General features: G+C 39.9%; 4 protein-coding genes and 2 pseudogenes across 4 annotated transcripts; 4 read left to right on the top strand and 2 right to left on the bottom strand.

Moving 5' to 3' along the window:
- The first annotated feature begins 877 nt into the window (after window positions 1-877).
- Window positions 878-1,668, top strand: LOC143114448 (transcription factor HES-5-like). The gene is made up of 2 exons (XM_076276054.1): window positions 878-1,002; window positions 1,119-1,668. Exons 1-2 carry the CDS (start codon window positions 940-942, stop codon window positions 1,533-1,535), a joined length of 480 nt encoding a protein of 159 aa, XP_076132169.1. The 5' UTR covers window positions 878-939; the 3' UTR covers window positions 1,536-1,668.
- A 2,044-nt stretch (window positions 1,669-3,712) lies between these two features.
- On the top strand, window positions 3,713-4,293 carry LOC143115088 (transcription factor HES-5-like; annotated as a pseudogene).
- Window positions 4,294-6,916: 2,623 nt separating this feature from the next.
- LOC143114532 (transcription factor HES-5-like) lies at window positions 6,917-8,183 on the bottom strand. Its single transcript, XM_076276195.1, has 2 exons — window positions 8,121-8,183; window positions 6,917-8,003 (listed from the first exon to the last, which is right to left on the bottom strand). The coding sequence occupies exons 1-2, from the start codon at window positions 8,181-8,183 to the stop codon at window positions 7,587-7,589; spliced, it is 480 nt and encodes a 159-aa protein (XP_076132310.1). The 3' UTR covers window positions 6,917-7,586.
- Window positions 8,184-11,712: 3,529 nt separating this feature from the next.
- Window positions 11,713-12,804, bottom strand: LOC143114464 (transcription factor HES-5-like). The gene is made up of 2 exons (XM_076276084.1): window positions 12,684-12,804; window positions 11,713-12,566 (listed from the first exon to the last, which is right to left on the bottom strand). Exons 1-2 carry the CDS (start codon window positions 12,744-12,746, stop codon window positions 12,150-12,152), a joined length of 480 nt encoding a protein of 159 aa, XP_076132199.1. The 5' UTR covers window positions 12,747-12,804; the 3' UTR covers window positions 11,713-12,149.
- A 2,124-nt stretch (window positions 12,805-14,928) lies between these two features.
- Window positions 14,929-16,254, top strand: LOC143114432 (transcription factor HES-5-like). Its single transcript, XM_076276023.1, has 2 exons — window positions 14,929-15,049; window positions 15,164-16,254. Exons 1-2 carry the CDS (start codon window positions 14,987-14,989, stop codon window positions 15,578-15,580), a joined length of 480 nt encoding a protein of 159 aa, XP_076132138.1. The 5' UTR covers window positions 14,929-14,986; the 3' UTR covers window positions 15,581-16,254.
- A 1,780-nt stretch (window positions 16,255-18,034) lies between these two features.
- LOC143114503 (transcription factor HES-5-like) lies at window positions 18,035-19,095 on the top strand (annotated as a pseudogene).
- The last annotated feature ends 2,003 nt before the right edge of the window (window positions 19,096-21,098 follow it).

Genomic DNA, 21,098 nt, shown 5'->3' with positions numbered 1-21,098 from the left:
GGGGTGGTGGAGAAAAAGTGTGTGTGTGTATAGTTGGGAAGTGGAGTGTAAAGTCAAAGTGTGCTGAATCTTCTCTGACCCTGATAAAGAGGTAGCCAGTCAGGAGTGCAGTCTGCTGAAACTCTAGAGGTATGACTTCACCAGTACAATTAGAACAGTAGACAGTGCACCCATAGTATAATCAATAGTTTATGTTCCATCAAAGAATATCATTGTCATCATACAATAATAACCATAATAATATTATTATTTGTATTATTATTAGGGCAACTTATTTTTCTAATATGTATTATTAATAATAGTATCAATATTATTTCTTAATTCAATAAATCTCATGGAGAAAGGAATATGTACCAAACAGGACAAACTTGTAATGTGTACGAAACATAGACTGTATGTGTATGGTACGAAATCAACCTAAAACAATTTTCACCCCTCAACCACCAAGCACACAATTTGGCTGCCTTTTTTATTCAATCTCGTCAGACAGCCTCAGAGTCTATGGCCTGAGAAACCTGATCCTAGAAGTATCGAATAAACGTCCCCCAATGCCAGACAGGCAGCTCTGATCACTTTACGAGGTCACCGGTTTCCCAGCTTCACAGGGCACCATGTGAAACATCCGACACCCCTCCTCCCGTCGGCCGCTGCACCCCTCCACCCGCTGCACCCCTCCACCCGCTGCACCCCTCCACCTGCTCCCTCGGGACGAGCCGATTGTCCTCCAGGCACTAAGCCCTCACAATGAGCATGTGGCCGCTCGCAGTTTCTCAGTGGCCTGCCAAGCGTTCCTATTGGCTGCAGACTGTGAGAACCTCCAGCAAACCCAAGACCCACACATTCATATGGAGATCTGGGAGTATAAATAGGAGAAGGAGAGGAGCAGTCAGTAGCAGAGCTCAAGCTCCTCTTCAGAGAGACCACAGCAGAGATACAGCCATGGCACCTACTGTCACTGTACCCATGACCTACTCTTCTGAGCATCTTACACTGAACAATAAGGTAAATATGACATTTTTGTACAGGAAAACACTGAAATGTAATTGTCTCTACTATACTTGAAGCTCTTTGAATGCTGAACGGTATCTAAACAGTATCTGTTTCTTTTGTCATTCCAGCAGAGAAAGCCTTTGGTGGAGAAACTGCGCAGAGATCGCATCAACAACAGCATTGAACATCTCAAGACTCTACTGGGCCAGGAGTTCCTAAAGCAACATCCAGACTCCAAGCAGGAGAAAGCTGACATCCTGGAGATGACTGTCCACTTCCTGAAACAGAAGCAGCAGCAGCAACCCTCCACCTGCTCCACAGCAGCCAATGAGGGCTACTCCAGGTGTATGCAGGACGCTGTCAACTTCCTGTCCCAGTGTGAGGTGCAGACACAGTCCCAGAGAAGACTGCTGAGTCACTTCCTACACATGCTGCCCACAGCGGACAAGAGCACCAGAGTCCAGCTTCAGCCCAGCTCTCCAGTCTGCCACAGCAGCAGCAAACAGAAGACTTCAGGCTGCACTGCACTCTGGAGGCCCTGGTAGAGCCATGTGGACTCTTTTCATGTTGACCAACAGAATTCCTCTTGTCAGTCTGTGACTGACAGGGACAGTAATTCTAACGATGTAGGGACTGTGTCCCTTATGTTCTACAGTTGTAGAAATAGCATGACCTGCTTTCATGTATGGAAAGTCTGTTGCACGATAGAAAGTGACATTATTGACAAATTGCCAATTTTGCTTTTATTTTTGAAAGCTTTTATTTTAGTGACATGAAGAACTGTGTATGTCTTTTATAGACCATTTACCTGAATTTATAGGTCAGTCTGTGTGAGTTCTATAACTATTAACTTCAATGAAGCTATGAATTTATCCAGAAGGATTGAGTGAATTGAATATAAAAAAGAATATTCTGTACAGTTCTGCACTATACATCTCAGTTTTTTGAGATTACAGTTTGTTCATTTGAGATTACATGTGTTATCATGTGTTGATAATATGTCTTGCTATGTTGTAATAGCAGTATGTACTCTTTTTGAGTTACACCATGCCCTACCCTCTCTACAGTATTTTGAGAGTATTGTGTTTCCTGTGGAAACATTTGCAAAGAAACTTTGTCAAAGTCCTTTATATTTAAGATTTCGGTAAATTATTGTATGCAATTTTAAAGCTTTAATTGCTTTTGGACAATAAATACGAATGACATATCAGAGAAAATGCTTCTTTTTTATCTTTTTCCAATCATCTACAGAGTGGATATTACACTTTTACTGTTTAATAACCTGAATATGATAAATTCCATTCATAAGCAGGAAGTAGACAATACGGGAGTGCCTTCACCATAACACATGTAGCCTATATCTTAAAGAGGTGTATCAGCATCAGAACGACACTAACAGTACAGGTTCTCATGAAAACAAATATTTAAAAAGCCCCCCCCCCCTTTTTTTTCCCTTCAATGTGTGGAATGCACATAATAGTCAAATTCATCAATAATGTATGTTATATATATAGTCAAATTCATCAATAATGTATGTTATATATATATAAAGTTCAGATGTGGGAAACCATAAAGGTGTAATAGGTTTTGAGGTGAGGTGAACCACGTATTTTACTTTTTGAGGTGTACAGTGAAATTATCATAATGGAGAGTGATATCCTTGAACACAAATAGGTACATTTCATACTAATAAAACACTTATCCACTGCCTCAAGTTACAGTACTGTGATTTAATATGATAATGTTAATACACACTGACACTTTCAAGAGTGGTGAAAACTTAACATGTCTTAGTAGTTGGGTCATTTTAATTTCATTAGATTCCCTCAGATTAAATGTTGCATTAAATTCAACACACTTTTTTGTAGTGGTAAATTATGCTTTTTAATTAAAACATACCATTATAAGAAATTACAGCAAAACATTTGGATGTTTTCAAGGATTTAAAGACCTCTTATTATGTACACAGTGGGCTCTCGTGACGTCGTTGACAGAGAGCTGCATTAGCATTTAACGAGGCACACTTCTATTGTCCAGGGAGTGCTTTATCTGTTAGTCTGAATGGGCAGAGTGTGGGAAAGCTCATGAGAGAGCAGTCCCAGTCCCAGCGTCTTTCACATCATAAACACACCAGAAGGCCTCTGTTTAGGGCAGCACATGCCTTGGGAAAGTGACTTCAAAGTCAGGTTTGCCATTTTTATATATTGTGGTGGTGTGAAATTCCACAGAAATTCTGGTGTTATGATTTTAGGTCATTTACATTTTCTATGTCCATATTTAAAAAAAACACACTGTTCAGATCATCTATTCTAAATATGATTCTAAGTGAGTTTGTGTAATTATACAAAGGGGTGACAATCAGTCAATGACTCACTTCCAATATTTCTACTTAGGTTTAGGTGGCAGAAGCTCTGTCTTTCACCTACACTATTTGTGCCACTGTAATACACACACACACACACACACTCCTCCACCCCTCCATCTGCTGCTCTAATTGCTGCCCGTTGTCCCTTGAAACAAACTCACTTCATTGGACATGTGGCAGGTCTCCATTGCTCATTGTCATCCCAGACCCTCTCATTGGCTGCAGACTGTGAGAACCTCCAACAAACCTAAGACCCACACATTCATATGGAGATCTGGGAGTATAAATAGGAGGAGAGGAGCAGTCAGTAGCAGAGCTCAAGCTCCTCTTCAGAGAGACCACAGCAGAGATACAGCCATGGCACCTACTGTCACTGTACCCATGACCTACTCTTCTGAGCATCTAACACTGAACAATAAGGTAAATATTGTTCTGTATATATATGTACTGTATATTTGTACAGGAAAAATCTTAAATGATAGTGTCTCTTCTTTACTTGAAACTAACTGAATGCTGATCAGTATCTAAACTGTATCTGTTTCTTTTGTCATTCTAGCAGAGAAAGCCTTTGGTGGAGAAACTGCGCAGAGATCGCATCAACAACAGCATTGAACATCTCAAGACTCTACTGGGCCAGGAGTTCCTGAGGCAACATGCAGACTCCAAGCAGGAGAAAGCTGACATCCTGGAGATGACTGTCCACTTCCTGAAACAGAAGCAGCAGCAGCAACCCTCCACCTGCTCCACAGCAGCCAATGAGGGCTACTCCAGGTGAGGTGCAGACACAGTCCCAGAGAAGACTGCTGAGTCACTTCCTACACATGCTGCCCACAGCGGACAAGAGCAGCAGAGTCCAGCTTCAGCCCAGCTCTCCAGTCCACCACAGCAGCAGCAAACAGAAGACTTCAGGCTGCACTGCACTCTGGAGGCCCTGGTAGAGCCACGTGGACTCTTTTCATGTTGATCAACAGAATTCCTCTTGTCAGTCTGTGACTGACATGGACAGTAATTCTAACGATGTAGGGACTGTGTCCCTTATGTTCTACAGTTGTTGAAATGTTATAGTCCACTTCCATTGGTGGAAAGTTTGACAGGAAGAAATTATGTCAGTTTCAGTTTTAAAGTCCCTGACAAGATTCTTGTTATATGACAAATTATTTTGGAAAGTTTGACAGGAAGAAATTATGTCAGTTTCAGTTTCAATGTGCCTCACAAGATTCTTTGGTAAAAATGAGGGATTATGTTTGCACAATTTGTACTGCACAGTGTGTACTGACAAGCAATAACCCACAGTTCTTAAAACTTACACTTACTCTGTCAAGAATTGCCAATTATAACTTCTATGAAGTTATGCATTTATCCACAATGATAAAAAGAACATACTTGTTAAGAGAATATATTATTGCACTATATCCAGTAGGATTCCAGACTATAACCTCTCCGTTTTTTGAGAGACATATAATATACATGTGTTTTCATGTGTTTAATTTCAATTGCTTTGTTAAGAGCAATGTGCACTCCGTTGAGTAGCCTTATTTCCTCCTCTCTCATGTTTGAGAGCAATGTGTTTCATTTGGAAACAAACTGTGTCAAGTTTCTTGATAGTCAATACTGTTATACATATTGATTTGAACTGAAGAGCTTTTGCTGCTTTTGGACAATAAATACAAAAGACAAATCACACTAAAAGTTATGTTCATATGTGCATGTGTTCACATAACAAGTGCATAATACAATCATTACTATCATTGAAACAGTCAAGCATGGATTGATCACTCATCATGTGACATTTGGGTCACAACTCAACCAGTGACACCTAAAAACACTGAAATGAATTAATTACAACTATTTTTCACGATCATTTCAGGAAAGATGACCATGCTACATGGACCTAGATATAATAGTAGTTATAGGTATACTATGATACAATAGTTTAACCTTCAGCATTTATCATTGGCAAATTATACAGTAGGGTGACACAGACAGTAGATTATTTTGGTAGTCAGTAGATTAGTTTATTTAAGGACCTATAGATAGCCTCCATAGTGGATTTACTGGCCATGACCACAGCTACTTATTACATCACCACAGGATGACTTATGCACCACACATCAACATGTAGGACTCCCCAGACAGGGTCTCAATCTTTCTGAAGCTTTTAATCATCATAAATTCCTGACACATTTTGTAAACTGTAATGTATTCAAACACTCATCCAACATGATAGCATTCTTCACGAGGGGATTTCTTTTGATGTGGTTAGTCTTAAATAATAATAATAATAACTCCCCCTCTTTGCTTCCATGCCAGCCCCCAGCTGAACCTTTCCCCAATAGAATCTTCCCCTTTCTGACATGCATGAGCTCAGGTCAATGAGGCCTGAAGGCCATAAATAGCAAATGGAAGTTCAAAACTGGTAATATCCATTAGATGATAATATACAGTATGTGTATGTCTATGTGTTACTATGGATTTACAACAAGTTATAATGCAGCGGTCATTTTTTACCGGGAACACAAAATAGTAAAATCAGACTACTCAATTACAAGGGATAACATCCCTTCATAGAACAGACTCATACCCATTTAATTGTGAAATGATTCAGTGAAACATTATATCTGATTTGTTTTCTGTGTTTATTGTCCAAAAGCAATAAAGGCTTTCACATTTCAAACAAAAATGTACCAACATCTTGAATATCAAGATATTTAAAAAATAATTGCATCCAAAAGAACCATAATGTTACCAAATAGAAAGGGTAGGACATATTGTAACTCAAAATAGTCAAATGACAAAGAAAGACCACCTGACAGATGCATTTTTAAAAGTATCTTACAGATACATTATCTTGTTTCTAGATAACTTCTTTGAAGTTATAAACATAGATTTTGTATAAACTCAGACTAAGATGTGTTTACAATTGCATAGTCTATAGAAGACATTTAAATTCTGCATTTTTTAAAAATAGAAATGTTACATATAAAATGTTTTCACTTGCTGTCATGAAAGACATTGTGTATTTCATGACGGCAAGTGAAAACATACATCTCTTAATGGAAGTGGACTATAGACCCTTTCAACAATAAAAACAAAAACAATGCTTGAACATTCTATTTGGTTCCCAATCTACTTCCTCTGCATTAAGATAACATATGGAATGTTAAAACGGAAGCCTTATGGAACATATTGCTGTTTGTCATGGTTCCACAGCATATGATCATTTTGATCACCTGTAAGTTGGACTGTTCACATCTAATTCTATGACTCCTTAGCAGTTTTATTGCTCTCACATAAGGAGAGTAATTAAGGAATATCTTTACTGTTACTATATGTCCTAGTAAACAAAACTAAAATCGTAGAATGTTTCTAAATATTAATAGCTTATGTGTACAGACATTACTTTCAATGATGTTCTGACTTCAATGTGGAATCCATAAACGTAATATGTAGGGGTGTCAATTTTGACATTAGCTATTGATTATCAGTGAATTCTCTTTATCCAGTCATAAACCAGTAAGGGTAATGGAGTAATAGTAAAATTATTCAATGAGGCAGTTTTTATGATTTGTCTGTCATATTTATTGTCAAAAGCCAACAAAGCTTTTCCGATTTCAATTAATAAAGTACCACAATCTTGAATATCAAGAAATTTGACACAATGTCTTTCTTGTAAATGTTTCCAAAAGAAACACAATACTCTCAAATCGAGAGGGTAGGACACATTGAAACACAAAATAAAGCATGCTGCCAATAATTCAGCAAATAAAATATATACATCACATGAAAACACATGTAATATTGTAAATGTCTCAAACAACTGAGAAGTTATATTCTTGAATCCTATTGAATATAGTACACATTGTTGTATTCAAGCTCTCTCGAATATTGTGTGTAAATCCATAGCTTCATAGAAGTTAGAAATGTAGTGTTTCAACACACTGAAGTGACCTTTAAGATCAGGTCTGTAAAACTGTGGTACATAAAAGACTTACACAATGTATCAGTTAGTCCACAAAATAAGCTTTTCAAATAAAAGTCATTTAAAATCTGTAGTTTGTCAAATAAACCTCAGATTTTTTCTGGCTTTCCATACATGAAAGCAGGTCATTCTATTTCTACAACTGTAGAACATAAGGGACACAGTCCCTACATCATTAGAATTACTGTCCATGTCAGTCACAGACTGACAAGAGGAATTCTGTTGGTCAACATGAAAAGAGTCCATATGGCTCTACCAGGGCCTCCAGAGTGCAGTGCAGCCTGAAGTCTTCTGTTTGCTGCTGCTGTGGTGGACTGGAGAGCTGGGCTGAAGCTGGACTCTGGTGCTCTTGTCTGCTGTGGGCAGCATGTGTAGGTAGTGACTCAGCAGTCTTCTCTGGGACTGTGTCTGCACCTCACACTGGGACAGGAAGTTGACAGCGTCCTGCATACACCTGGAGTAGCCCTCAGTGGCTGCTGAGGGGCAGGTGGAGGGTTGCTGCTGCTGCTTCTGTTTCAGGAAGTGGACAGTCATCTCCAGGATGTCAGCTTTCTCCTGCTTGGAGTCTGGATGTTGCTTTAGGAACTCCTGGCCCAGTAGAGTCTTGAGATGTTCAATTCTGTTGTTGATGCGATCTCTGCGCAGTTTCTCCACCAAAGGCTTTCTCTGCTGGAATGACAAAAGAGGATCAAGTTTAGATACTGATCTAGCGTTCCACAATGCTAATCGATATAATTACAAAATACAAACAGATAATTTGTATATATTTTGGAAGTTTGTATTTACCTTATTGTTGAGTGGAAGATGCTCAGAAGAGTAGGTCATGGGTACAGTGACAGTAGGTGCCATGGCTGTATCTCTGCTGTGGTCTCTCTGAAGAGGAGCTTGAGCTCTGCTACTGACTGCTCCTCTCCTCCTATTTATACTCCCAGATCTCCATATGAATGTGTGGGTCTTAGGTTTGTTGGAGGTTCTCACAGTCTGCAGCCAATGAGAGGGTCTGGGATGACAATGAGCAATGGAGACCTGCCACATGTCCAATGAAGTGAGTTTGTTTCAAAGGACAAACAGCAGCAGCAATTAGAGCAGCAGATGGAGGGGTGGAGGAGTAAGTGTGTGTGTGTGTGTGTGTATGTGTGTGTGTGTGTGTGTGTGTGGATACTGTACAGACACTGTAGTAGAAAGAAAGAGCTTGCAGTAGGTCACAGAAGTTAAAGCACAAATATTGTCAATACTGTATTGTGAGTCATTCCGTGACTAGCTCCACATTAAATAGATGTTCAAACCAACAAAAGATAAGATATAGAATAGAATGTTTAAACCAACAAAAGATAGTCCCTTTCAAGAGAGTTCCATTATCAGCATCATAGTTGGCCCCACAAGGCTTCCGTTTTAACATTCCATATGTTATCTTAATGCAGAGGAAGTAGATTGGGAACCAAATAGAACGTTCAAGCATTGTTTTTGTTTTTATTGTTGAAAGGGTCTATAGAATAGAATGACTGAATAGTCATTGTGTCCTCCCCAAAAATGCATACAAATAAAACACCAATATAGTTTGACAATTTCTGTAATTTCCCTGCATCGGACATATACAAATGTTGCACACAGTTTATCAAAGCCACTTTCCCAAGGCATGTGCTGCCCTAAACAGAGGCCTTCTGGTGTGTTTATGATGTGAAAGACGCTGGGACTGGGACTGCTCTCTCATGAGCTTTCCCACACTCTGCCCATTCAGACTAACAGATAAAGCACTCCCTGGACAATAGACGTGTGCCTAGTTAAATGCTAATGCAGCTCTCTGTCAACGACGTCACGAGAGCCCACTGTGTACAGAAGGGGCAATAAGTGCCGATTAATCGGCCACAACACATCCAAATATTTCCCTGTGATTTCCCATCATGTGACACTTGAAGTGAAATAGCAGTTGACGTCTGACAACACAGACTACAAAGTTCAACTGAACTGAACTGAATTTGAATGACATTCCGGAGAACAAATATGTATTAATGAAATGAGAAATTCTCCACCCTTGAAAGACTCATTATTCATAATCATCTAATGTGACATAAGACAGTGAATGAGATTTTTTTTATAGAAGTATATATACTCTTTTGATCCCATGAGGAAAATTTGGTCTCTGCATTTATCCCAATCTGTGAATTAGTGAAACACACTCAGCACAAAGTGGTCACAGTGAGGTGAAGCACACACTAATCCCGGCGCAGTGAGCTGCCTGCACCAACAGCGGCTCTCGGGAAGCAGTGAGGGGTTAGGTGCCTTGCATCCGTGGGCACTTCAGCCGTGCCTACTGGTCGGGGTTCGAACCGGCAACCCTCCGGTTACAAGTCTGAAGCGCTTACCAGTAGGCCACGGCTGCCCCTAAAGAACTTACAGCTGATTTTTTTCAGTTTCAGGATTTGCTGTTTATGACTTCTATTGAATAAATGACAACATTTATTGTGTACTTTAAAAAGTAATGTCATTAGTTCACCTAAAAACCTTTGACTTCTTAGTCCACTCTCCTCTGTGTTAAGGAGTCATTTATTCATCTTAACTGACTGATTGGCCTAATGTTATTAGTAGAAATGGAAGAAAAAAATTATGAGCTCCTGAATAATTTATATGACAGCAAGAGTTTAAGTTATATGAATTTCAGTTTTACGGTCATTCCGTCATGATGCCAAAGTAAAATATCCAAATAATTGATGTTGGCATGAAGTTGCTGCGATGTTACTTCGACATTAGACATTACTGGATGTGTATGGGTGAATTTAGTACATCTGCTCCTAAACGGACAAACTATAGACTTTGAAAATGAAAGTGCATTTCCCATTGAAACATTTGATCTGATTTGTCTTTTGTATTTATTGTCCAAAAGCAACGAAAGTGCTTCAGTTTTAAATAAAACAGCATACAGAGGTCTTGACCATCAAGAAACTAGGCCAGTCCTTTCCAAATGTTTCCATTTAAAATACAACAATCTCAAATAGAGATAGAAAGATACAACTCAAAAGGAGTGTATACTGCTAAACAACATAGCAAGCAAAATCAGTCAATACACATAATTATACAGTACGAATCAAGTATCTCAAGAAACTACATTCATGCGTTTCACTGAATACAGTGTATATTCCTTCATGAAACAACTTTACTTTATCCATATGGATAAATGTATAACTTCACAGAAGTTAGAAGTTAAGAGGCTTTACAGTAAGTGATAAGGGTAAAAATAACAATTACATTTTCTATAAAACAAAATTCAACTCTGGTCAGAATAACCTGACGAAATATATTGTATAATGGAAGTAAAACCTAGACAATGTGCCACACAAACATAGTTTTCTGCCATGAAACAGATTGTCCATCAATGAAAGTGGATTACAATGCTTCAACAGTGGTAGAATATATCGTAAGGGACACGGTCCCTACATGATTAGAATTACTGTCCATGCGCAAGTTTAGATAGATAGATAGATAGATAGATACTTTATTGATCCCCAGGGGAAATTCAAGGTCTCAGCAGCATACATACAACACAGACACGTTCTTTAACATCAGAAAGAGTAATTAAAGTATATAATATAAAAACACACATCTAAGCAATAAGGACAGTATAAGATAAAGAATATGCTAAATATACTAAAATACAAATTATACTAACTAACACTTAATACAATATATAAAAAATATACTAAAATACAAATGACAAAAATACAAATTATACTAACTAACACTTAATCTAAATAAATTCTAAAAACAGTATCCACATAGTGGTGATTAATCAATCAGAGGCGCTTGCAATGACTGAGGCAGGGACTGAGCCAGTGATTCTCTGTGCATAGTAAGGTATGGTAAGGTGCTCTAAGGTGCTCTGTGCGAATGAGTGTCATGGTGGTTTCCCAAAACCATAGTTGCTCACTAAGTTAGCAGCTTTGTTGGTTGTAATGCAATCTCCCATTGCCAACCAACTAAGTTGCTAACAGGTTAGCAACTATGGTTTTGGGAAACAAACCCCATGTCAGTCACAGACTGAGAATAAGGGAATTCTCTACAGTATATCCAGTCATAAACCTGTAAGGGTGTAATGCTCAGTTTTAAAGTAATTGTGAAATGATTCATTGAGGCAGTTTTTATGATTTGTCTGTCATATTTATTGTCAAAAGCCAACAAAGCTTTTCCGATTTCAATTGATAAAGTACCACAATCTTGAATATCAAGACATTTGACACAATTTCTTTCTTGTGAATGTTTCCAAAAGAAACACAATACTCTCAAATCGAGAGGGTAGGACACATTGAAACACAAAATAAAGCATGCTGCCAATAATTCAGCACATAAAATATATACATCACATGAAGACACATGTAATATTGTAAATGTCTCAAACAACTGAGAAGTTATATTCTTGAATCCTATTGAATATAGTGCACTTTGTCGTATTCAAGCTCTCTCGAATATTGTGTGTAAATCCATAGCTTCATAGAAGTTAGAAATGTAGTGTTTCAACACACTGAAGTGACCTTTAAGATCAGGTCTGTAAAACTGTGGTCCATAAAAGACTTACACAATTTTTCACTTAGTCCACAAAAGAAGCTTTTCAAATTAAAGTCTTTTTAGACATTTAAAATCTTTAGTTTGTAAAATAAACCTCAGATTTTTTCTGACTTTCCATACATGAAAGCAGGTCATTCTATTTCTACAACTGTAGAACATAAGGGACACAGTCCCTACATCATTAGAATTACTGTCCATGTCAGTCCCAGACTGACAAGAGGAATTCTGTTGGTCAACATGAAAAGAGTCCACATGGCTCTACCAGGGCCTCCAGAGTGCAGTGCAGCCTGAAGTCTTCTGTTTGCTGCTGCTGTGGCAGACTGGAGAGCTGGGCTGAAGCTGGACTCTGGTGCTCTTGTCCGCTGTGGGCAGCATGTGTAGGAAGTGACTCAGCAGTCTTCTCTGGGACTGTGTCTGCACCTCACACTGGGACAGGAAGTTGACAGCGTCCTGCATACACCTGGAGTAGCCCTCATTGGCTGTAGAGGAGCAGGTGGAGGGTTGCTGCTGCTGCTTCTGTTTCAGGAAGTGGACAGTCATCTCCAGGATGTCAGCTTTCTCCTGCTTGGAGTCTGGATGTTGCTTTAGGAACTCCTGGACCAGGAGAGTCTTGAGATGTTCAATGCTGTTGTTGATGCGATCTCTGCGCAGTTTCTCCACCAAAGGCTTTCTCTGCTGGAATGACAAAAGAGGATCCAGTTTAGATACTGATCTAGCGTTCCACAATGCTCATGGATATAATTACAAAATACACACAGATCATTTGTATACAGTTTGTTAGTTTGTATTTACCTTATTGTTCAGTGTAAGATGCTCAGAAGAGTAGGTCATGGGTACAGTGACAGTAGGTGCCATGGCTGTATCTCTGCTGTGGTCTCTCTGAAGAGGAGCTTGAGCTCTGCTACTGACTGCTCCTCTCCTCCTATTTATACTCCCAGATCTCCATATGAATGTGTGGGTCTTGGGTTTGTTGGAGGTTCTCACAGTCTGCAGCCAATGAGAGGGTCTGGGATGACAATGAGCAATGGAGACCTGCCACATGTCCAATGAAGTGAGTTTGTCTCAAGGGACAATGGGCAGCATTTAGAGCAGCAGGTGGAGGGGTGGATGAGTATATGTGTGTGTGTGTGTGTGTTGGGGGGGGGGGGGGGGTAGAACTTACAGTGTGATGAATTACGTAGTGCATACTGACATACTGTATTTAATATTTCCCACCACTTTAATAAGCACATGAAACTCATATATTGACAGATTCAAATGAGTTGAATGATGATGTGCACAAAAGTAAAACATCAAACAGCGTGAAATGTTCCTGAAAATGCTTCTCGGAATTACTGAATGTTCACTTTACTTGGACTACAAGTTCAAATGTGGCAGCTTCGTCTCCAACATCAAAGACTTTCTCTTTTATGGCATGTGCTGCCCTAAACAGAGGCCTTCTGGTGTGTATACGATGTGAAAGACACTGGGACTGGGACTGCTCTCTCATGAGCTTTCCCACACTCTGCCCATTCAGACTAACAGATAAAGCACTCCCTGGACAATAGAAGTGTGCCTCGTTAAATGCTAATTCAGCCCTAAAGCCAATAACCTCACGAGAGCCCCCTGCGTTCAGAGGGGGTAATAAGTGGTGTTTAAAGTGATGTGTAGTAAATAAACAAGTCAAGTTGGGTCAGACCAGTGAGAGAAAGTGGAATTACCATCACCGGGAAAATCCTAAACATCTAAAGGAGTCTGTAATCACTGTAAGCAATTGCAATGTTACTCTCTGAAGTTTACAAAATGATGATATGGGGCACAAATGTGATTTATTTACATTAAACAAATGCTTCATTTTACAGAAACTCATCTCCTGCACCTGTGCCATTAATGTATATGTATGGTAAGATACTAAGGCTTTCAAGTCTGATGTAAACACTCCATAACCTCATGGACTCTGATGAAGATGAAACACCCATCGGAACATTGGTCTTTTTCGCTGCATCGAAAAATCTGTGTCCTTCGATTCCTCCCTCTCTTCACATGATCAGTCTTCTCCTGTGAAGCACCAAATTGGCAATCAGAAGCACAGTGGAATTACCTTTTTTGACTCCATAGGCTTTCTTGGCAAACTCCACATCATTACAATCCATTAGATATGATAAGATGTGATTTGTTTTTCAACAATACTGGTGGTAATTGCATGGTGCAGAAGAGGGTAACAGTGGTGAAGCAGAAGAGTTCAGTGGTGGTGGTGGTGGGGGTGTTGTAGTCCTAGTTGCTAATTCTCTTAGTAAATTCTACATGCAAAGTAATGAGATCAAAAAATGTGGGTGTGTTGTGGGGATTGATCACCACTTATAACCTCCTCTGTACGCAGTGGGCTCTCGTGACGTTGTTGACAGAGAGCTGCATTAGCATTTAACTAGGCACACGTCTATTGTCCAGGGAGTGCTTTATCTGTTAGTCTGAATGGGCAGAGTGTGGGAAAGCTCCTGAGAGAGCAGTCCCAGTCCCAGTGTCTTAAACATACCAGAAGGCCTCTGTTTAGGGCAGCACATGCCTTGGGAGAGTAAGTCTGATGGTAAAGATGTCTGCTCCAAATAGAATGGAAAATTGAGCAAAAGTGATAATTATGAAAAATCAGTTATTGTTTGGATGAATATCATATTTCTGCACTGATTGATTTTAAAACACCAGACTGGCATTACATTTAAAAATATACATAAACTTGTTTACATAACGTACTCAAGGTTGTTGTGGACCCCTGGCAATCTCTAACTAGGAAGGAATCGGTGCATCGTAAAAATTTTAACCTATGTCTGAAGCCTACTTTGTCCAGCTCACTGCAACACACACACACACACACACAGCACCTGCTGCTCTAATCGCTGCCCATTGTCCCTTGAGACAAACTCACTTCATTGGACATGTGGCAGGTCTCCATTGCTCATTGTCATCCCAGACCCTCTCATTGGCTGCAGACTGTGAGAACCTCCAACAAACCCAAGACCCACACATTCATATGGAGATCTGGGAGTATAAATAGGAGGAGAGGAGCAGTCAGTAGCAGAGCTCAAGCTCCTCTTCAGAGAGACCACAGCAGAGATACAGCCATGGCACCTACTGTCACTGTACCCATGACCTACTCTTCTGAGCATCTTACACTGAACAATAAGGTAAATGACATATTTGTACAGGAAAACACTGAAATGTAATTGTCTCTACTATACTTGAAGCTCTTTGAATGCTGAACAGTATCTAAACAGTATCTGTTTCTTTTGTCATTCCAGCAGAGAAAGCCTTTGGTGGAGAAACTGCGCAGAGATCGCATCAACAACAGCATTGAACATCTCAAGACTCTCCTGGTCCAGGAGTTCCTAAAGCAACATCCAGACTCCAAGCAGGAGAAAGCTGACATCCTGGAGATGACTGTCCACTTCCTGAAACAGAAGCAGCAGCAACAACCCTCCACTTGCTCCACAGCAGCCAATGAGGGCTACTCCAGGTGTATGCAGGACGCTGTCAACTTCCTGTCCCAGTGTGAGGTGCAGACACAGTCCCAGAGAAGACTGCTGAGTCACTTCCTACACATGCTGCCCACAGCGGACAAGAGCACCAGAGTCCAGCTTCAGCCCAGCTCTCCAGTCTGCCACAGCAGCAGCAAACAGAAGACTTCAGGCTGCACTGCACTCTGGAGGCCCTGGTAGAGCCATGTGGACTCTTTTCATGTTGACCAACAGAATTCCTCTTGTCAGTCTGGGACTGACATGGACAGTAATTCTAACGATGTAGGGACTGTGTCCCTTATGTTCTACAGTTGTAGAAATAGAATGACCTGCTTTCATGTATGGAAAGTCAGAAAAAATCTGAGGTTTATTTTACAAACTAGAGATTTTAAATGTCTAAAAAGGCTTTTATTTGAAAAGATTCTTTTGTGGACTAAGTGAAAAATTGTGTAAGTCTTTTATGGACCACAGTTTTACAGACCTGATCTTAAAGGTCACTTCAGGGTGTTGAAACACTACATTTCTAACTTCTATGAAGCTATGGATTTACACACAATATTCAAGAGAGCTTGAATACAACAATGTGTACTATATTCAATAGAATTCAAGAATATAACTTCTCAGTTGTTTGAGACATTTAAAATATTACATGTGTTTTCATGTCATGTATATATTTTATTTGCTGAATTATTGGCAGCATGCTTTATGTTGAGTTTCAATGTGTCCTACCCTCTCTATTTGAGAGTATTGTGTTTCTTTTAGAAACATTTACAAGAAAGACATTGTGTCAAATTTCTTGATATTCAAGATTGTGGTATTTTATCAATTGAAATCGGAAAAGCTTTATTGGCTTTTGACAATAAATATGACAGACAAATCATAAAAACTGCCTCAATGAATCATTTCACAATTACTTTAAAACTGAGCATTACACCCTTACAGGTTTATGACGATAAAGATAATTCACTGATAATCAATAGCTAATGTCAAAATTGACACCCCTACATATTACGTAAATATGTAACATTTATGGATTCCACTTTGAAGTCAGAAAATCATTGACAGCACAGTCTGTACACATAAGCTATTAATATTTAGAAACATTCTACGATTTTAGTTTTGTTCATTAGGACATATAGTAACAGTAAACGTATTTCTTAAGGGATAAATTCCTTATGTGAGAGTAATAAAACTGCTAAGGAGTCATAGAATTAGATGTGAACAGTCCAACTTACAGGTGATCAGAATGATCATATGCTGTGGAACCATGACGGACAGTAACATTTAATTCATGCAGAGTATAGCTGTGTGATTTATTAATAAAATACACATACTGTTCAACCTTACGGTCCAATTTTGTTTTGTAATAAATAAGACGTCTTGATACTGCATCTTAAAGAAAAGTTTCCATATCAGATACTGTATGTGGGTCATTAGAGCAGTGCTCTGTTCTCTGAGGTGTCTTCTAAAAAGGCTATGTTCACTTCATTCCACAACAAGTTCTGTTATGGAAATCTGAGTGTCAATTGATGGGAAATCACATCAAAATATTTGGGTGTGTTGTGAGAATTAAATGGAACTTATTAGCGCTTCTGTACGCAGTGGGCTCTCGTGACGTCGTTGACAGAGAGCTGCATTAGCATTTAACTAGGCACACTTCTATTGTCCAGGGAGTGCTTTATCTGTTAGTCTGAATGGGCAGAGTGTGGGAAAGCTCCTGAGAGAGCAGTCCCAGTCCCAGCGTCTTTCACATCGTATACACACCAGAAGGCCTCTGTTTAGGGCAGCACATGCCTTGGGAAAGTGACTTTCATATCAAAGTTTAGTGTGGTATTATTCTACAAATAGTGTGATATGGATATATTGACTGTTTAGTGTTTGGAATAGTTAACTAGAATCATTGGGCATTGGGGTGTAAAGGTACACATCTTTACACATCTCGAACCGTTTAGGTACAGGATGTTAGGTTCAATACAGATGCATACGAAATGCAGTCTTACAGCTGTAATCAACAGTAGCCTTTTTTGCACGAGTACCCACACACACATATTAAGTTATGGACCATGTCTCAGTTTAGTTAATTAATGGCAAAAAACATTTGACACCTTTTCAAAATACTACTCCTGCTTATGTGTTGAGCTTCAGCAATATTGCCTGAATGTCGGGATAGAAGTACTTACAGGCTTACTGTACCAAAAATTAACCAAACTCCTTATTGAGTATAATCTCATTATTTTGAAACATTATTTTTAAATGTATGTGGAATGAAAATGTTATTGAAAGTTGGGGCACCTTTAGTATCACATTTTGTCAAATATATCCTTTGTTTATTACTGTAACCTTATTTATTTCCTATACAGTGTCTGCTCTTCCATATAATGTGCACAACCCCACTCACACACACTCCTCCACCTGCTGCTCTAATCGCTGCCCGTTGTCCCTTGAGACAAACTCACTTCATTGGACATGTGGCAGGTCTCCATTGCTCATTGTCATCCCAGACCCTCTCATTGGCTGCAGACTGTGAGAACCTCCAACAATCCCAAGACCCACACATTCATATGGAGATCTGGGAGTATAAATAGGAGAAGGAGAGGAGCAGTCAGTAGCAGAGCTCAAGCTCCTCTTCAGAGAAACCACAGCAGAGATACAGCCATGGCACCTACTGTCACTGTACCCATGACCTACTCTTCTGAGCATCTTACACTGAACAATAAGGTAAATACAAACTAACAAACTGTCTGTATTTTGTAATTATATTTTTGGAACGCTAAATCAGTATCTAAACTGGATCCTCTTTTGTCATTCCAGCTGAAAAAGCCTTTGGTGGAGAAACTGCGCAGAGATTGCATCAATAACAGCATTGAGCATCTCAAGACTACTGGGCCAGGAGTTCCTAAAACAACATCCAGAGAAATCTGACATCCTGGGGATGACTGTCCACTTCCTGAAACACAAGCAGCAGCAGCATCCCTCCACCTGCTCCTCTACAGCCAATGAGGGCTACTCCAGGTGTATGCAGGACTCTGTCAACTTCCTGTCCCAGTGCGAGGTGCAGACACAGTCCCAGAGAAGACTGCTGAGTCACTTCCTACACATGCTGCCCACAGCGGACAAGAGCACCAGAGTCCCGCTTCAGCCCAGCTCTCCAGTCCGCCACAGCAGCAGCAAACAGAAGACTTCAGGCTGCACTGCACTCTGGAGGCCCTGGTAGAGCCATGTGGACTCTTAGCGTTGATCAACAGAATTCAGTGTGCCATTGTAAGAATGGTACCAGCAATTGTCTTTAGATCTTTTGTATTCAAAAGACACTGCAATTGCCTGTTTACCAAGAAGTGTTGGCAATATTTGCTAGCGTACTCTTGTTTTGAGTTTTACCATTGCAGTTTTACCATTGCATACCACATATTTTCATTCCATTGGGAATGCATTCATATAGTTCATATTTACATAGTGATAATATAACCCACATTGGGTTGCTATACTCTTGAGCATATGGTATGCTGTTATGTCCTCACATTGTCAAATTATAGCCACATTTTATTCTGTGAATATTATATATTTCATGCATTTTTGGATGGAAAATCCTGAACTTTTTATTCCTAAAAATACAGTGCCTTTGGATCATGCACTGTATGTGAGTTATATAATGCAGCATATGTGTACATTATACATCTGTATGCATACCAATCACTGTGCCTTGTGAAAAAATAAAATATGCACTTAAATTCAAAAATGGATTCCTGGCTTTTGACTTCAACATACATAGTTATTATTACAACTATTTTTGTGGTCAATGATTAATATTTGTGGTTACACCATAATGTATTCAAACCATCTAGATGTTGGTCTGTCTGGCTGAATTCTAGTCCATGTGTTTTTATATCAATGGGTATGAATCATATATGAATTCAGTACAAGAAAAACAATCCTGTTTGTTATAATTATGCATTTGCATGCCATAAAACAGTACACATAATTCAAATGTGCATTACTTGTTTTTAATTAGTGTGCATGATATCAGTTTAGTCATCCCTCCCTATCTAGGCCAAGTCTGCCAGAGTGCTGTCTTCCACCTCAGTGCATCCAGCTTACAGACCAGTGAATGCTGAGAATCCCCAGTGAACATTTCAGACCCAGATGGTCGGACAATATGTAAGGGCTACCCTCTCTTAAGAGTGAGGGATCAAATACAATGGCTAACGTGATGTGTAACAAGACACGCTTCTATTGTTGCCTTATTGGGGACAGCAAATGAACAGACTGTGGGAAACAGGAGAATCCACTCACTCAGAGACAGCATGGGAAACTTGCATGCCCACAAAAAAAGTAGGTAGGCTACCAGAGAGGTTCCCACACTTAACGGTGGGTGGTTCATTTTACACCTCAAACAATGACAAGGCTGTCGTCTCAATGGAGGCCAGCACTGGGCAAACTGTAAAAGCCTGTTGTGGCAGACGTAAACACACAACAAAGTCTAAGACTGTGTAATAAAGCCCCTTAAGTGTCCCTTAAGTACCTAAAAGATGTTCAGTTCGGCACACTTGCAGAGCATCATAAAATACCAAGTTGCTAAGAAGAAGAAATTGTGGGTTTTCATTCTACTTAATGGAACTAACAACCTTTTTTTAAAATCTCAGTTGGAGGTAGCAAAATTAGTTGAACTGGCCCATCTGTGACATTCCTCAATAGCTGGGAGCAGGTGGTGCTCTCACATCCATGCTCCTTGCAGTAACTGAAATATAGCAGTTTTTTTTCTCACAAAACTTTGAGCACAAAAGAAAATGGGATTCCACCACACTTTGGTATCTAGGCCCATTGTTAACCAGGACCTTTGTGTGGACCAATGTGCCTTGTAACCATGGTTTGCGCAACCTCTGTCCACCTGTGGCTGCGAGGAGGAGAAAATACGTTTTCCCACACTCGACAACCACCCAGAATGGTGCACGAGACAATAGCCGACATCAGTCAAGCCTATGACCCTACAATAATGCAGACTGCGTGTCTACGGGGCGTGTGAGCGAAGTGTGCGAGGCAGGCGCGACCATATAGGGGCACGACCGTGTGAACGGCAGCCGCAGGAAGAATGTCAAGAAAGTAAGTGGAGGGAGGGGGGTAGGCCATCATACATTAATCACATAGACTAGCCTACTTATTAACAAAAAGGTCGAAGACGTAGTAGGCCTATAGCCTGTTATGTAACTTAGACTTCTTCAGCCAGGAAAACAACACCTTCCCTTACCGAAAAATAACTGCACTAGGCCTACTTCAAGTGGCAGAACTGCCGTTTTGGAGGAATTATTTGCAGTAGGCCTACAACTGCAGTTATGTTATTTTTTTAAAGCAGACATTCCATTGTAGCAGCAAGGAAATATAGAAACACTAACTGACTTAGGAATTGGTGAAAGAGTGGTAGGATAGCCTGGGGATAATATGTATTTTGTAGACTAGGCTAACGTTACTTACCTCATCCGCAGAGAATCGGCATGCGCCCAGACTTGTAAATTAATTCAACGTCGAATAGACTACGCCTCATTAGTGCTCACCTGGAAATTCTTTTAAGGAAACGTGCTTGCGTGCCACTTGGACAAGGAAGGAAGACGAAGCAATAACTCGGTTGTAAACTGCTGAGCTGAAGGCAAGTCGCGTGTCTTCCTAACACCTAATTTGTGAGAGTCTTTGTACCAGAGGAGGTTCAAAGACCAACGGATTTTCTCAG

Source organism: Alosa pseudoharengus, unplaced genomic scaffold (assembly GCF_046254945.1).
Source record: "Alosa pseudoharengus isolate Yale_2024_CS ecotype anadromous, Long Island Sound unplaced genomic scaffold, YU_APseudo_1.1 YU_APseudo_1.1_scf_9, whole genome shotgun sequence".
Lineage (NCBI taxonomy): Eukaryota > Metazoa > Chordata > Actinopteri > Clupeiformes > Clupeidae > Alosa > Alosa pseudoharengus.
The sequence above is the reverse complement of the archived record's forward strand: the minus strand, read 5'-3'. Positions and strand labels throughout refer to the sequence as shown.